This window comes from Sparus aurata, chromosome 8 (genome assembly GCF_900880675.1).
Source record: "Sparus aurata chromosome 8, fSpaAur1.1, whole genome shotgun sequence".
Taxonomy (NCBI): domain Eukaryota; kingdom Metazoa; phylum Chordata; class Actinopteri; order Spariformes; family Sparidae; genus Sparus; species Sparus aurata.
In genome coordinates, this window is record NC_044194.1 from 27524636 (window position 1) to 27543657 (window position 19022).

Consider the following 19022-nt stretch of genomic DNA (forward strand, 5'->3'; position numbering starts at 1 on the left):
CTGTTCATAAGGAAGAGGAAGTTTTCTTGGGGGTCGCACAATTTGGCACATCATTTATTACCACCTAAACAGCGCACACACACACACACACACACACACACACACACTAATAAACACCTCAACAGAACACACACACACACACACTAATAAACACCTCAACGGAACACACACACACACACACACACACACACACACACACACACACACACACACACACACACACACACACACACACACACACACACACACCATATCATATCCTGATCAATAGGTGTATTGTTATTTCAGCTCTCTAGTCTGTGTATCAATAGCTTCATTGTGATTAAAAATATACTGTGCCTTTGGGTAAGGTTAAGACCAATGACACGTGTCTGTGTGTGTGTGTGAGTGAGAGAGAGAGAGAAAGAGCGAGAGTGAGAGAGAGAGAGAGCGCACAGGAAATCCAGAGCCTCTTTTACTCAACTATTCAATAAAACTTGTTACCAAAGACAAACCTGTGACCGCTAACAGTCTGACATAAGAGGCCAGCTTGTACGAGACTGATCTACAGGCAACGCTGCATTCACTGAGGCATTATTAGTCATTACAAACGTCACCATCACCTCATTCCGATCCACAATGACACATCATTGCCCATGTCACTGTCACCCTGTACAGATACAGACACATTCTATGTCTTTAGATTACCATTGACTGATCTTGTATGTCTAAACAACCTAAAGTAACAAACTCGCTTCATTCATGAATAAACTGAATAAACAAACTGACCTTAAAGGACAACATAATTTCATACTGTTTTGGTGGACCCTGACACATTTCTAGCTTCAAACAATGTTCTCAGAGGGAAATAAGGTCCCCAGAACAGCTTGTTTATTCAGTTATGGCTGAATAAAATATTTCTGATTATGTGTTATTACCTCATTAATATTGTATATATTAATATTCTGAGTTTGAATTTCTTCTCCAAAACTACTTTGCGGCCCTTTCATGACCTTTAAATGCCCAGTTTCCTTGCATATAACTTCAAACAAACAACAGCAGTTAAAGTCTCCACACAGGCCATGTGAGGTTGTTTGATATGTAGACAGGGTCACATGAGACTAAAACAGTATATCGCTATAAATAATTTCAGAATCTGTTGTTGTGCCAATTCCCCCACAGAGTGAAAAGCTCTGACACACTGCATTCTAGAGCCAACATATGAGCTTATATCCGATGTATTGCATCCATTTAATTAGAAAGGGCGGATATCATTGCATTTAAACGCACCGTTCCAGGCTTCTCAGCCAGTGTGCAGTTTTTGGCCGTGTCCATTTGTATGGGCTTATAAATTCCAGACGGGAAACGCTGTAATCCATTTGGAACTCCCTTCAGGCCCAACATTGACGACATGGTACAAAGGTACAGCTAATTCCAATCCTGACAACTCTAATGGCCGGAATTATGAGAATTTTGGGACCTAAAACTGAGACAGAGGCCAGGAGAGGTTGGTATAATGTAACACTGCGTCTTCATGATCCTTACATCTCTAATTAACCTCTTACCATTGCTCTGTACTGAGATAGGACTGATGCTCTTCTGTGGATTAGACTAATCCTCAATTAGCCTATCATATATTGAACTTGTGTGCTTTAGGATTTAGAGAACTTAGAAGCAGGACTAACTTAGACTGGCATGAAGGAATTTTGGCACAAGCATGACAGAGTTTGTTGGCAGCCTTTCCCATTAGCCATCAAGTCGATGCTAGTGTTGACAGTTTAACAAATGAAAGACCCGGCGCGATGAAGAGCTGACATTCAATAACAAAGTCACAGTCAGAGTTTGTCCTCATACTGTGGGATTTAAAAATACAACTGTCGTGGTTTCACCCCTTTAAACATCTCAAATACAAAACAAACTGAAAGAAATAACCATCGTCATAGCATTTCTTAACCATCTCGACTTTATTTCGCGTAAAAATCTACTAGGCAAATGATCAATATGTTGCTGTTACTGCTGTGTGACTGTAGTTTTCTGCCTGCAATATGATGGTAAGCACTTAAGTATGATACCCAAACAAGGAAAAACAAGAGCAGCTGAGATTTCACCTCCGCTCAGCCACCTCCAGCTGACAACATAAAATGTGCTGTGCTGCTGAAACAGACGCTGCTGAATTTACTTGTTTAACTCGATCTGTAACAGATCTGTCATAGTCCTGAGATTATGTGCTGCTTGCGAGCCTATGGCATGGTGACTGTGGGGTTCTGCCCTCCACCTTGCTACACCGCTGCTTTCGAAGATCTTTTTACGAGAGCCCGGTTGGCGCAGGATTTATCGGGCCGAGGTTAATACTAATATTAGGGAGTAAGAAAAACAACAATTGACGATACATAAGTCAGTATTATTTCATATGTACTGTATAAACATACTGAGTAAATCAAGCACAAGACAAGTATGTAACTGAGGCAGGATATCTTAAAGGAGATGTATGGTGTTTCAGGAGCAGTGTTGAGTTATGCAATATGCTCTTTAAAAAGAAAAAGGTTATATATCAGCATATACAGACAACATATCCACTGATACAATATATCCGTGACAGGCCAATATTGGACAGTAATATTGGCTGACCAATATATCGGGCTCTAATTTTGATGAATACTTTTACCTTTACATTTATGGACACTCGCTTTATAAAAGAAGTAAGCATAAATAATGTATAAATAACAGCCTGTACAATTCGTTCTCACTGTGGGTGGAAAATGCCACTCCTGTGAGGACATCGGCTCTCCAAAACAAAAGTACTGTAACAGCGGCTTTAATAAGCTGTGACATTAACAACAAGTTCCACCTACAGTACACTGCGTGGTTAATGTACACTTTTACAACGCACACAGTCCGCACACACAGGGGGGAGTTAAAGTGCATGGTAACTACAGTATTCTCTTGCCGTGACCCTGACAGACTACCTGCAATTATGGTGACCCAACGGACATAATGTGATACTCTTTCCGTCCACATACAGAGATGTATTTTTCCAAGAGGTCGGAGCAAGGACCTGAAGTTGGAGCTGGACTCCTGGTGCTTTGGTTGAAAGACAGTAACTCTGTGTACGGCACACTGTGTCCTCGCCCTGAACTGCAGCACTTCTTTTTCATCCAGTGGCTACTCGCTGTGTTCAGGACTGGGAGCTCAGCATTTGAAGGATGTTGATTGACATCATTCAGCCTTATTCAGTTCACAGTTATGGACTTGAGAATATAAACAATCTGTGATGGTCCTGTGTCTGTGCTACATTTCAGTGTGATTGTATGACATCATGCACTAAAATCATGGATTTGAAATGCGCATATGCTGCTGCGTGTGTGTGTGTGTATCCGCTGAATGTGTCTGATGGACGTGCTTGGAAAGTGTGTGCAAGCGTGGGGGATGAGAGCTGACCTTCCGTTCTTTGTCTCCGTACTCCAGGCCCAGTGTATCCATGGCACGCACGATGGCAGCCAGAGATTGGATGGTGTTGCTGTAAACGACAGGCTTGTACTGCTTTACATCGTCGCCAGAGAAACCGTCCTCGTGGATGATCCTAAACGCACACAAATGCACACACACATTAGTCGATGGGGACAGAACAATAGGTTCGGAATTTCTTTTGTGCACAGACACAGGAACAACAGCCCCTTACATAATCCTTAATCAGTTACCAGAATGTTGAAAAGAGGAAAATAAGAATTAATGTGTGCATTGATAGGCAGGTGTACTAGTGTGCAGATACATTGATAGACAGATTGATGTATACATACATAAACTACAAAAAGGACAATTTAAAGGACTAAGACTTTTTAAGTTAAAAGCCCCAAACCCGCATCAAAGGGAGCTCCTCTCTCACAGAAAACACTGCTCCTGAAACATCTTGTCAGTAGACTTTGTGACATCACACTACCTCACCATGTAACCTAACTATATCAAATATTAAATATATATGAGTACATATATATCAAAGCTGAGGGGCCAGTTCGGCACATGAGCATTAATTTGGCACAGCTGCTCTGTTGTTGTTGTTTTGCAGTGCTAGCTCAGGCACGTGTGAGCTGACCAATCAGAGAAGAGTAGGTATTTGGGAGCTAAAGGAGCTAAAACAGAGTGTTTCAGACAGAGGGGGGAATATAGTGCTGCAGCAAAAAACTGATGCTGTGTTTTTTTGTGCATTAAAACATGTAATCCTATTCTAGTGGTGACCTAAAACATAATTATGAACCTAAAAATGATGATAATACATCTCCATTACAGTTATCATATAAGACCGTGTGAACAGTAGGTGTTCCTGGGATATAGTAGAAGGTTTAGATACATAAAGCAAGGAGAAGGTTTTGAAGAATAGGGGTGAAGGGTCAGAGAGAAACACAGGTGGTTGGGGGAGAGTTGCAACAAAAACACAAAAGAAAGAGCGAGCTGGACTGGGGGGCAGCATGGGGAGGGTCCCTAACCAGTAGGCTAAGCTGACATTTAGACACTGCTGCTTTAAATGTCATGGTGTCTTTCACTGCAGTTAAAACACGGCTGCGCCGACAGACAGACTCATAGGCAGTTAGACAGTTAGCCAGGCAGACAGGAGGTAAGACTGTACAGATGGACGGATCAGACAAAGTCAAACAGAGGGAGATGACAGAGAGATGGGCAGCCAAGAACTACAGAGAGGACACAGAGAGAAAACAACTGACTGATACAGACAGACAGACACAGGTTGGGGCAACATTGTGAAGCCATTCAGATGGACAACGTCTCCACAAAGACATGAGTTGGGCTGAACAAGATCTCTTTACAGAAGGGACTGAGGATGACGCCTTGAAACATGTCTATCAACTTACAGTGTGGTTGTCTAGTCTGGTATCTGTTACTCTCACCCATAGTAAGCGGCTATAATTGAGGTTCTGCCCTCCTGACACCTCCTGACACACCACAGAGATGAGCCAATGGGCAGATCACCCACTAATCTCCATGATGAGGGGAAATACTGTTTCACCGTCTTGTCTACCACATGTATGCAACATAGACCATCACTAGTCAACATCCCGAAACAAGCTTTCTTACTTATGCTGACGATGATGTCAAAGTTCACTCGTCTGTACCATAAATGTATACTTTTTACAGCTCAGCTTTACTTTTGAACAGATGAAAGTGTCACAAATTCAAAATCCTCCATAAAACTGACATTCAAAAAGAGGTTCCTGATGAGAGTGGAAGAACTCAGAGGAAGCAAAATGCTCATTCAGAGACCACCGGAAACACCATCAGGCACAGAAGTTGCCTACCAAATCCACAAGGGTAAAATTATGTCTGCAAATGTGTGTGGACAATTTTGAACCTGTGCCAAGTCCAGAGGTTAATTTATGCTGAGTCCTGCCAGAACAAAAACAAATCTGGGACCTCCCAGATTGTGACAGGCACCCATTTGATTGAATCTATCACTACGTTTCAAAATCTGTAAATGCACTGTGTAAATCCCTAATGTCAATTTATATCTATTATTTCCCTCTTTATATTTCCAATTTAAGTTACTTGTATATCACTTGTATGCTTATTTTGGGTGCATTTTAAAACTGATCTAAAAAAGAGAGAGCATGTGAACGTTATTGCCAGTGAGGGTCTAAGCACGTCATGTGAGCGCTGGCATGTGATTTAATGCTTTTTGGTGTCAATTATTTTGGAGTATGATTACTGTAAGCCCCATGAGCAAGTGGGCATTTGTGTTGTGAGCAGGTTGTGGCTAAATAGGGGGGTGCATGTGCAAGCTGTCCACAGTATGGAAAGTGCTGAGAAGAATGATCGAAAGACACAGAAATGGATCATGTCACTAGTTCCGTTTAGCAGCCTGTGTTTTTTTGTGGTTACAGGGACCTTTCAGTCTGTTGAGCCCAGGAGCAACTGTTCAGAAAATCTAGATTAGTTTTCCTTTGAGAAGTAACAAAGAACCATTTCTAACAACTTGATGAGAAGCATGGGGATTTCATTGGTTCTGCTGAGTAAAATTCTGTGAAATACAGCTGTAGTGTGAATGCCTGATGGCTGAATTAAAGGAATAGTTGAACATTTGTGTTATAGGCTTACTTGCTTTCTTTCCAAGTTAAATGACAATATCAATAGCACTCACACATAACTATGTGACGATTATATAGCTCGAGTTAAGCCTGGTTTAATATTAAGTCTAAAAACATGGAAGCATGGAAAGCAACTAAATTATGAAACTGTATCTTGTTTGTTTAATTCGTAAAAAAAAAAAAACACATAAAAGACGACCATTTGTCTTTTTACAGGGAGCTATGGGCCATCTTTTTTGTTAGCAGTTGTGGGGAACTGCAAAAAGTTGGTGCTCCCTGCCAGATGAGTAAAAATATGCTAATGATTGAGTTTAAGAATAACTTGGCAGATATGGTTACTTTTGGTCAGATCAGGCTAGTCATTCCAAGTATGAGTGTTTGTTAAGCTGTACACTGACCCAAGCTTTATTTTTCATCAAACAAATATGGGAGTGGTAATAACTATCTCATCAAATTTAATTTAGCATTACAGTCTTCTAACATTGTAATACTTATATTGTTGTCTTTGCTCAAATTCGATAGAGACATGGTCTTTTTTATTCGATGAATTCCTGGTTGTCAAAACCTTGCAATGTATTTGCAACAATGCCTGCGATTCACCCGGTGATTTAGGTGTGTTAAGGTAGGAGTGGCTAACAGCCTTAAGCCCCTTGCGTCCAGCAGAGATGCGGAAGAGGGGCTGACTTGAGCGACATTACTTGAGACATCAAGATTCATCAGATTTTGGCCAGGGCACACAAAACTTTGTACAACTTTTCTCACATACTCCTTAAGACTGTTAACACACTCTGATATGTGACATGGTGAAGTGACCCTTTAAAGACTTGCAGTGTACAACTGAAGGACAAAAAGGTGCACACAAAGCATCACTCACTGTGTTCCCATGCCCCTTCAAGATGACGACTTACATTAATTACTAAATAAAATATATTTAAAAGATTTGAAAGGTTCCATTTAAACTGCAAATATGGCGACCACAGAGGATAAACCACTGCTGATGAATATATTTCATTTTTATAATAATACAGTGTATCGTTGAAATTGCAAAGCAACAACATTCTCCTGCATAGTTAAGGGGGATTCCATCCATGACACACACACGCACTGATAAAGATCCGTCTTCCAAACACTGAACATCTGACAAACAAGTGCCACTATATCTCTGTACTGTATGTATGCGCGCGCGCATGTGTGTGTGTGTGTGTGCATGTTTATATCGTGTGAGACTGTGTGTTTGTGGTCTTGAGGACAGCACGGCCTGAGCAGTGTAATGTTTCAGATCAATCAGGCAGCCTGCCAGTCCTATATAAATACACCCAGCTCCTGTTTACATCGTTGACTTTCACGCAGAGGGACAGGGCACAGATCTGTACACTGGATCAAGGACGAATAATTTTCTTTATTCTTACGTGTCTGATGTGCACATCAGCCCACGTGTCCAACGAAATTACATACAGAGCCAAAAGATTGCATCACGCACATAAATATAAAACTGCACCGCAGCAGAAAACAGACTCTTTCTTTGTAGCTCTATATACACTCGCTGTTTTTTAGTCTTTCCTCTCGTCTCTCACTCTGTCTTAATGACTTGCCAACTTCTTCTGAAATTCTGTCTTTTCTTCCATCTTCCCTTACACCAGAGAGGTGAAACGAGTACAAACTCTTAATTAGATGCTGCAGTCTCTGCGGAAAACAGTGAGCTGAGCTGATGCCAGGGTGATGCATGTTTCACAGTTCCATGAAACATAAATCAATGAGAACCCTGAAAAATTGAATTTGAGACTCCTGAAAGCAGAAATATAGAGGTATATCAGGAGTGTAGTTCTCCAACATGATGCACAAGTCATATGGTATACATCAACCTGTTTTGTGTCACGACAATAACATCTGTGTGCAATACATATTTGAAAGATGAGCAATATGCATGTGAGATGCTTTTCTAAAATGGGAGGGCAATTTAACTCAGAGGATTCATTACTGTCTTCCTAGAAAACTTTATTAACCTGGGAAATGAGAGAGAGTTCGCGTAACGGAGCTTTAAAGAAAGGATGGTCAAAAAAAAAAGAGTGAGACCACAATTGAAAAAGAAGAAAATTATTCAAGATAAGTGTTGTAGCAAGATTAGTTTTAGGTGTATCAAGGACTTGGATGTGTGTGTGTGTGTGTGTGTGTGTGTGTGTGTGTGTGTGTGTGTGTGTGTGTGTGTGTGTGTGTGTGTGTGTGTGTGTTTTTGAGCTGGCTGGCCTGCTGACGTGAGCTTTCATGCATGAGGACCTTTTCTCATTACCCACTCTCCAAGGCCTTCTGTCAGCAAAGACAGAGCACTTTGTGTGTGTGTGAGGGAAAGTGTGTGAGAGAGAGTACGTATGTGTGTGTGTGTGTGTGTGTGTGTGTGTGTGTTTGTGTGTGTAATTTCCTGTAGCTTTGGCACAGTCTGCACAGTGACCTGAAACATAGTTTAATTTCACACCGTGCTAGACAGATGGACACAGAGACAGACATATGGGCAATTTAACCACCATAATATTCCATGATATCATTACGTGTTGCCGTGTTAGAAGCCAAATAGCAGGTGTTTAGTGTGATGGCAGATGTCAGTAAGCAATCAATAATCACATTAAATGATTGCCGTTTGTGCTTCTCAACCAAAATGGCCTTTGAAATGTAATAAACATGACATGTCACATAACAAGTGCAAGTCAAGTTTGTTTTGTGTTTGTCAAACACCTGTGAGGCCAGGTGCTCTCCACCAACAGGAAGTGATACAGTAAGTGTGTGCGTCAATCAAACTGCGGCTTTGGAAAGTTGCTTCCAATTTAACTTCATAAAGAGACAGCGATTGTCTGAGACGCTCCTCCATTTCCTTTGAGCGTCTCACTGTGAGAGAATAGTGTACATCAGCAGCACACTCAGAGATCGGACATATTTAGTATGCATTCTGTCTAGTTTGAGTGAGCTTCGTTTTGTCACATCCCCACAGAAAAACACTCAACATTAAAAAGGTGCAATATGTTAGATTTAGTATAAACAGTGTTTAAAAAAACTAAAATTATAAACAGATTTTGAAGTGATTGTCCAGAGGTATCTACTGAAGTCTGAAAAACCTCTTTGTCCTAGTTGTATAGACACTGACAATATGGGGTATCGCTGGGATTCTGGCGAGCTGCACGGCTAACTGAGCTAACAGGCTAAACAAAGCTGCAGTTGAGGATGTATAAACAGAAAACATTTAGCTGCAGTGAGCAGTTTCTCTGATGATATGCTGCCCCTCATTTGTTGAGAGCATAAACTCAACAGGTGGACAACGTTAACATCCTGCACCTTTAAAGCTACAGCCATTAATTGATCAGTAGATTTGTTGTCAACTATTGAATGAATAGCAACCTATTTTGATAATCAGTTCAAGTAATACAAAAAGTTAAATTTTAGAAATACAGTAAACAGTAACCAATACAGTCGACTCTTTGACACCCGTGTATAAAGTCCCAGACACCCTAATAAAACCCTCATGAAAGAGCAGCATGCATCAATTCACTGATCAAGGATAGTGTTTTTAACAAAGGCATAATGGGTGAGGAGGGCCCCCCTTCCAAGCAGCTGATGTCAGTCAGTCAGTCCGGCCCATGTGGATCCACTAGCTATTTGATTATGCACATGACATCCTTCTAAGTTGATGAATGTGTTTTTTAACACTATAAAAAGGTCAGAATAGTTTTTTTTTTCAGCAATGCATTTGCTTTCACGGAGAGCACTGTGGGGGGAAATGTATCTAAGCAGATGTCAGTATCAGCCTTCAAGATAAACCAGCGACGCAGAATGGTCACGCTGTAGGCAATTAAGTATTGACAACCACTCCTCGGTACCATCACCCCATGGGGTCTGGTGTGAATCAAAGCGACTGTCAAAATCTCCCTTGAGGACTGCATTTGTGATGTCACAGATTCAGAGTCAGTCGTTTGATAAGTTGTATTTTACAACAAAATGACAACATACTAAAGATGTATGTTAAAAAAGAAGAAGTGTCCTCAGTTCCCCTAAAATGTGGAAATAGTTCCCTCTGTGTGAAGGTGACTCTGAGACGTCTGTCATCAGATGAAAGACAGACAGATGGTTTGGGCTGTGACATTCTAGCTACTCTAAAGCCAAACACTTTACATACTAAGTGAATTATAATATGCAGCAGTGCTGAAGGGCAGCGTCTCTGCCTACCATAAACACAAACTGCTAGATAAGTGACAACAAGCAACAACAAGCAACAACCGTACTCAAAGAAAAGACTTTGTAGTTCATGGAAGACTTCTGCTGTATGTGCATTACGCTCACATACACAAACACACATTGTATCAAACACAAAATGCCTGCCTCTCTCCTTTCTGTCTCCCATTATCCCCCACACTCATATTTTTATCCTCACACCTACTCATGTGAACACACACAAACACAAAGCTTACAAACCGCACTGTGCAATTAGGTCTTTATCTCTGTTCTGCATTGTTTCTACCACTGTTTGTCCTGACACATCCACACACACACACACATCCACACGCACACACAAAAACACTCAAGATCCTGCGTGATTGTTTTTTTTTTTTTTATCACTATGTGGTCTTTGTTGACAGAGCTCTTAGTCGTGACCGAGTGCACACTAACCAACTCCTGTCATCACTGCTGGAGTTAGTGACACACCACACCATGTGCGTGTGTATCAGTGCACTACGTGGCTGTGAGCGCTTAGGGGAGCATTAGAACAAGTGCAAAGAGTGAAGGGGAAAGAGGGGACAAAAATGTGATGGGTGTGAATGAGTATGAGAGACAGCATGAAAGAAGAGGGAGATAATCAGGAAAAAGAAGCTATAAATAACCAATGGTGTCAGTAATAGAGTCCCCATCCCGAATGACACCCACATATACACACAAAGACAGGCACACACACACACACAAACACACACAGACAGTGTAGGCACCAGCTGCTCTGTCATTTGGCTCCACTAACTTGCCATCACACCTTGAGGTCACGCAGCAGCATCCTGAGCACACAGACTCTCACACACCTCCGAGCTCTGAGCTCTTTTTTTTTTCCTTGACACCCATTTGTTAGCCTAGCTAGTGGCCATGCTCCAGGGATGGTTATGATAGCTGGCTGCTCCACCACTTTGGTCCAGCCCCCATCAGGTTGACTGCCATGAATTTTGGTGCACATCTTTATTGAGGATGTATCCTACTGACTGGTCATAAACGTTTTCTCTATCTCCATGTCTAATAGATGAAATGGTGCAAACATCTGTACATTCTTGGTTCACAAAGGATGTATCCACTTTACTTTGGTTTGTAAACTACACTGTTTGAAATGTGTGAAATTGAGTATAGTATTTAAATTAAATGCTGGATGGATTGCCATGAAATTTGATGTTATCAAATCACGATGAGTTGTAGCACAGAAGGGGTCCCTTAAAGAGTAAATAAATACTCAATCCACTTTCTTGAGTTAGCATGTTACAGTAAAGTACAGTCATTTTACGACATTATGAACTGATCCTGGTCCCATTCTATCATGCTTATTACAACAGAAGTTGTAACTGAAAATAATACAATCACCCCAAAAATCTGTAAAAAATATATAAATAAATGTTGTCTTTTCTAATCTATGATGCATCCTTGGATATTCCACCTCTAACCTACAAAGCAATATCATGCCCACCTCTCACCCCACAAGTCAGAGTCGAATGCCATAGAGCTGAAACAATTACTCGAGTAACCTGAATAATTCGATTACAAAAAATTATCAAAGCAAAATCTCTGCCTCGAGGCTTCGTTTAATTCCTGTCACCCGCGTCATTTGTCCACACGGACTGTTATTGCGGACACACACCACTACATTCAGTTGGCGCGATGGCGGAGAGCCAAGAAACCGTCCGTAAAACACAGAATGTCCAAAGTTTGGGGTCATGTCACACTTAAAAAAAGAAGATAACAAAGTGCAATGTGTCTACCGCGAAGCAGGACTGGCATATCACAACAGCACGTCAACAATGATTCAACATCTGAACCGAAAGCATCCAGTTGTTAACACCAGCTCACCAAGCGTCGCCAACACAAGCTAATGTAAATATTGATGTTAGATTATTTAATGTAGCCTACCATCGCTAGTTAGAACGTATGGTATTTGTAGAGGCTGTAGCCCGATGTCGGTATGACTAGATATCATGTTAAGATGTGAAAACTAATTTGTGTTGCAAGGGAGTAATAGCCTACACCAAATAACTCCTTTCCTCACACACACAAATTAATTGATGGGATAATCGGTAGAACACTCGATTCTAAAAATATTCGATAGCTGCAGCCCTAAAATGCCATGACTATCAGCCTTTGTGATTTGTGCTAAATAGCAACAAACATAAGCATGTTAGCATGCTAACACCATTAACTATAATGGTGAACAGGTGAAACATTATATAGAGCTAAGGGTCGACATTTTTGGTTAGGCTAACCCGGGAGGTAGCATCACGCTGGTTCCTGATGACTAAAAGCCTGAGATTTTTCAATTGGATTTTGGTTCACTGCAAAAAATAAAGCTCTGTGGTGAACACAAGATAAAATACTTACAGGTTTTGCTGAGGAAGATAAACCTCACAAACACAACATTAAACAATAGTTTGCAACTAAAGTCCGCCTCTAAAGACAGACTAGCGAGTGGATGAGTGTCCATGTTTGGCGTAATGATGTTCAATATCTCTGTCAACCTCTGTAGACTCATTTAGCCACTTGTTAGTGACAGCATTCATAAAGAAATCCACAAATAGGGTTTTTACTGACATATGTTATGTCATAACACAAGACAGGAAAAATCTCTTGTGCTTGTGTTGACCAAAGACCTTATTTCAGGCATCTAACCAAACACCTATTGACAAAACTCACACTGAGAAATGCAGACTTATTCCTGGGTTTTACGACTCATTCCTGCAGCACTGTTTACCTGGTAAACATAAACATTTTGGCACCATCATGTGAGCATGATAGCATACTAATATTCGCATTAAGCTCAAAGCACTGCCGCTCTGAGTACTGTCTCACAGAGCTTATTCTGTCCTGTCAATACACCAAATAAATGGATTGGATACAGTAAAGGATGTACCACAATCACAGTTGGTATCCTCCACTATATTCTCCAACACTGGATCAATGATACCATGTGAAACACTTAAAGGTTTAATACATTTTTTTACAACTGATTCACCTCCACATTTGTGACTAGTCACATTTTCGACTACAAGTAAAAAAATAAAAATAAAATAAAATGTCTGTGTTCACTGTGCACCTTCTTAAATGTCATGTACATCTAATCCACAGTCAGTCCAATGTGGAGCGCCACAATATTTCCACTGTGATGGGAAGATTAGTGGTTTCCACCCTTGTTCAGTTGTTGATTCTAGCAGTGTATCCTGTGCTGGGGAGGAGCCCTGGCCCAGGTCTGGTCATGTGCTAATGGACAGTTCTTGTGCCAAGGGGACACAGTCTGCCTTGCACTAGTTCAGCTGGGATGTTAGTAGCTGCACACACATGCATATAAATACAGGCAGACAGAGAAGCAGAATAATTACAGTTCAGTATTACATCTGGGAAGACCTCATTAAATCTGTCTGCCATTATCTCTCTGCTTCACTGTCACATGTTATCTCTATCGGCCTCTCTCCTCTGCCAAGTCCTCTTTCATCCCTTATTCCTGTGCCCTCTCTCTCTCTGCGTCTCCTTATTTTCTCAACTTAACATCATACTTGCTCCTTGTCAGTCTCTCCCACTCACTGCCATCTTCTCTTTCCCCTTCTCACTCCTCATTCTTAATCATTTCTTTCTCCTCCTTCTTCCTTTCCTTTTCAATGTGCAATTAACTATTAATTAAAGAATGCAGTGTTGACACACCCTTTCTTCCTCCCCAATGGCTCATTTCAACAGGGGAGCAAACACACACAAACACACACATTACATCACACCACATCACATCACACAGGTGCTCACCTGGCAAATATTAGTATGACAGAGGCAGAGAGTGCAGTGTCATAATCGTCACCTAATTAACAGCTAGGGAGCGACAGCTGCACAAAGAGACCGACCCAAATATCTTGCAATGAGGCCTTGTAATTCAGTTGTTTTCATTTGTGTTTTTCTATAAATATTTCCATGCCAAAATACTATTGGCTAACTGGCTCATCCAATCATGCCACCAGGTTTGAACTGTGACAAGGTGATATTTCAGAATGGATCTCGAATGCGTCTGTTCCTGCTCATTCGGAAGAGATCCTAGTTAAATATGTAACTGGGACCATAAAAGTTCAGGGGTAATGCCTACTGGATTTTTCTTATTTTATTGGAATCACTTTTTATTGAAGACATTTTCAACAGTGCAGTGCTTATATCACCATCATCTGTAAAGGGGACTTAATTGTTAAGAGTTTAAAGGCAAGTATTAGTAGAAGTAGAACAGTCCTATCTAAGTTTAGATAATTACATATTTTTACTGTAATGCAGCCTTTAAACCAGTAAAGGACAATATGTATGTCATATCGCCATATGTCTAATTTTAAAATGATACACAGTATATCCAGCCAGCCAACAAATCAACAAACACACAAACGGACACAGGTGTAAACATGACCTCTTTGGCAGAGGTGATAAAGAAAAGTCAACCATGAGCACCAACTTTTTCTTCTTGCTACTGTTTAGTACACATGGGTAGTTTCCTTGGTCTGTTTTCTGAGGATGGTGTCAACATGTTGTACCATGCACAGTTGATACTGGTTGTTCGTTTCAATTTTCCAGTTATTTTAAGCCTATTGTTAAGCCAAGATCACTTGGTGTTTTATAATGGCCAGCACTGACGGACCATGGTGTGTCAATAAATGTGCCTTGTGAATTGCAGAAAACCAAACAGCCATTACAAACGAGTACAAACAATTTAGATGAGTTGTTTTAGTATTACAGAAAGGTAAGCAGGCATAAAGTGATAAATGAAGTGAAATGAACAAAGTAAAATATATGGTGACTCTGATCTTAGACCCAGTGGTCAGTACATATGTGCAAAGTGGTTGTTCCAGGAGCAGTTGACAACAACAATATTACAGCCAGCAGTCATCAACATGCGCTCGGTTACAGACAATTTGAAGTCATTGGTAAAGTGATGGAGCCCTCAGAAAGATTGTTGGAAGAGATGACAGGCAGAGAGACAAGGAGATAGAAGGCCAGAGGTATATTCAGGTTGTCCTAGATACAAGGTTGAAATGTAATTATTCAGTTTTCCTGTGTTTCCCAATATCAATATTAATTACTTACTGTACTTTGAGGGATTCAAACCAAGGAAAGCCCACTTATTCAGTGGAAAGGGTGGGGCCTTCCTGAATCTGTAATCATATTTTTAAATTGAATTTTAAAATTAAAATTTTAACAAATACCTGATTATTTATTTTTTTTTATTGGCCATGCTAGCTGATCTAGGGATGCCAATGTCAGCCTTTTAGTTGGCCCACCACTTTACTTTCTATTGCAAGTAGAGATGGTTGGCGTGCTAACATCTACAGAGGCAGAATTTCATGAATCCACAACTGCCATGACATTTGGTAGAGACATCCATGATGCCCAGGGTATGAATTCCAGCAGGTGAAAGTTTTATTCCGATCGTTTGGCACATAATCTGAATCCAGACATTTATGGTTACGAGACAAGGATTCTCCTGATTTTGGGCGATTTCAATCCTGGCGTTTCATTTAGCACAACAATGAGGTTGACATTTGTGGATTCATGGATTTCTGCCTTGGTAGATGTTAGAATGCCAACCTGCTAAACTTACTAAACAGGGCTAAATGTCAACACTGTTATTGTAAGATTTTTTGCCTACTAGCTTTAGAATTTTTAGCCCAGAACCACACACATGGTTATAGACCACGCCTATTCAACTCTTTAAATATTTTTTAACTGAGTGGCCAGGTTTAAAAAAATGAAGACAACAAATGAAACGTGGCGTGCAAAGTAGCCTGACTTTAACATTCAATTTGTCTAAACTGTAAAGCCTGGAATTTTAATGTGTTAAAACAATGTACCTTTATTTCTTGGGTATATACACATTACAATTGAAAGTACAAAAAAATTGTTTTAATCTTGGAGGTCGGTTGTCAGATTAATTCTTGTCATTCCATTTGGTCAAACAGACCAGATTAAAAGTTTTTAATGAAATACTAGTATTTTTGTGCTTAACAACAGACAACTAATGAATAGGCTCATTAATTTCTAACAATATGATCAATGACCAGAATGAGTTACACATTTGGCCCATGGGCCACCAGTTGAATAAGTCTGTTCTGGACACCAAGTCTTGTTCTTCTATGACAGAGACCTTAATATACTTTCTGTACTGACAAAATACCAAAATGCAATCTAAGAATTCTGTTGATTCTAAGAAGGGTTTTTTCCTGGATATACACAATGAAAAAAATATCTGTATGATGTAAGCAATGCAACAATAGCCTGAGCTACTAAAATGTTCAGTTTCTGTTCAACTACAACTTAGGCTGCTGCTGTTTTTATCTCAATTCTTAGGGTGTACTTTGTGACTGTGTATCACACGGCATCATAGTCTATATATGGAGGGAAACCCCTATAATATAATGCAATCCACTACATAAGAAACACAGCTCCAAAAGGTATTAGATATTTGTCCTCACTGTTGTCAATAGAAACACAGATATAAAAACATGCATTCAAACAAACTCTTCCAGCTACAAACCCAGCCAGAGTGACCGTCAGCTGACTTTCTATCAGCTGAGTGCAGTCACTGTAACAAGACTCCTTTGTCTCGCAGTGTGCTCAACTGACGTGAAATCTGCCAAATGTCTAACACAAAAAAACACACTCACACAGCTACATCTACATATGAGCAAAAACAAAAGTACAGACCCTCAACCGTGCATAAGTGTGCAAGCGTGCACACACACGCAATTTCCTGTGACAAAAAGGGCTTTGTTTTATGTAAGGAGCCCTGATTAGCGCGGACCACACACACAGTCACACTGACCTGGTCGCATAACTGTGCAGACAGAGAGAAAGAGATGGCTTAGAGCAAAAACACCCTTTAATATGATATAATCAAAAAGAGAATGGCATGGGAAGGAGAGGAGAGCGAGAAACAGGAAAAATTTGCTCTGTATTCAATGTGACTGATGTTTTACTACCACCAACTATGCTGCTAATGTGTTCTGACAGGAGACAATTTGGAAAACTGTAGATATGGCCCTCTACAAGTCTACAGTTTTCCCAAATTCTCAGGTGTGGAGGGTTTCAGTCAACCTGCCAATAATCATACAGCATTTCTCCAGTCAGAGCACATTAGCAGTATAGTTATGACTGCATAAGGGCCTTCATTAGTTTCCGAGTGGGAAGGTGAAAGTGAGGTTTTTGTGGGGTGATATAATCACAAGGATCAGCTGATCTGATACCGATCATTAAATGGTTCCTGTTCTACACCTGGTAGGAGCAACAACTTTTGACTCTTTGTTGAAGTGTATATATCATTTTTGAGGCAAATCTATGGCTGAGAGTCGAATAAGATTTGTCATACATTTTTGAATAATGTGATTCTTGCATAAATAGTACAATCAAAGCGGATATAACTGCTTGTCTTGAGCTATGTCAGTCCCATAAACTGGAACTGTGATGAGTAAATTCACACAGATCCCAGTTTACCGCTGGCAACTCAAGAGGGTTGGCTGGCTATCTATCTGGAAGCAAAAGAACGAGACAGAGTTAGAGAGGGGTCTGCACTGATTTGAATTCTCAGTTGTGCTCATTTGACAAAACACTACTATCCCTACTGTATATAGCCAAGAAGCAAACTGGCTAACAAGCTGTCTGGAGAGATCAATATGATGTCAGGCTTTCGGTTTCTGTCACAACTGTACCATCCTGCAGCATTACAGCCTCCATGCCCATTTACATACAAAAGAGCCAACTGTGTGTTACATGAAAACCTTCTTGTTATGTCAACTATGACAAAGTTTTAAAAAATACAACAAAAAATACTTTTTAAGCTTTTATTTTAGCCCTTAGTCAATAGAACAATTGAAGTTTGAGGCAGGAAAAGGGAAAAGAGAGGGAGGAAGACACGCAGCAAAGGGCTGGAATCGAACTGAAGCAGCTGCTGAGCACTCAGGCGTGGTACGTGGGGGGGCTTGAGCTCTAGGTAAGCTATCAAGATACCCCATTTTCACAAACTTTTATCATGGCGTTAGTGGTAACTTTCTCTCAAATAACAGATCCTCACACATCTCTTATATCTCTAAATGTTTGTATAGTGACCTTTAAAAAGGCGCTGATGACCTTTCTTTCACTTACACTACAACATTTAATCACATCTATAAGTGAGGCTGTCCCCTAAGATCCAACTAAACTGTTAGTCGATGATAACTTTCTCCTTTTGGGAGTTGCACTTTTTATTTTGGGACATGATGAAAGTAGGGCTGCTAATTGTAGCCGCTGGTTAGATCAGTAATCCATGTAGCTTTCCGGCAGTATTGCTGGTGTGTTTACAACACCAGCACAGGGCTGTGGACCTCTGGGAAGAGCAGGCAACGAACCAAGTCCAGCAGCAATCGACTGATGACAGTTTGACGACGGGGAATACTTGTAGTAATGATGTGATTTGTAGCGGCTCCAGCTAGGACTTCTGACTCCTTGGACAATTAAATTAGGGACACGAAGGGTGAGGAAAAAGAGGAGTGAGTTGGAACCTAGTTATTGCAGTGTTTTGAACAGCAAGACCTGTGTGATATATTAACCCTTCTGTTTTGTCTTCCAACACATTCAGAATAATTAACATTACCACTTTTCCAGTATGATCTTTATGAGGCAGCTTGCTTTGTGCATGCCCCAAAAAGTAGATATCAAAATAATATACCTAGTATCGTAAAC

The 19022-nt window shown here is 40.5% G+C and overlaps 1 protein-coding gene across 2 annotated transcripts in view; it reads right to left on the minus strand.

The window, feature by feature from the left end:
- Positions 1-19022, minus strand: part of gnao1a (guanine nucleotide binding protein (G protein), alpha activating activity polypeptide O, a) — a 104755-nt gene that overhangs the window by 75777 nt on the left and 9956 nt on the right. For both annotated transcript variants that reach the window (XM_030425147.1, XM_030425148.1), the window contains exon 3: positions 3418-3559. In XM_030425147.1, coding sequence (XP_030281007.1) covers positions 3418-3559 — 142 coding nt within the window. The remainder of the gene's footprint in view (positions 1-3417; positions 3560-19022) is intronic.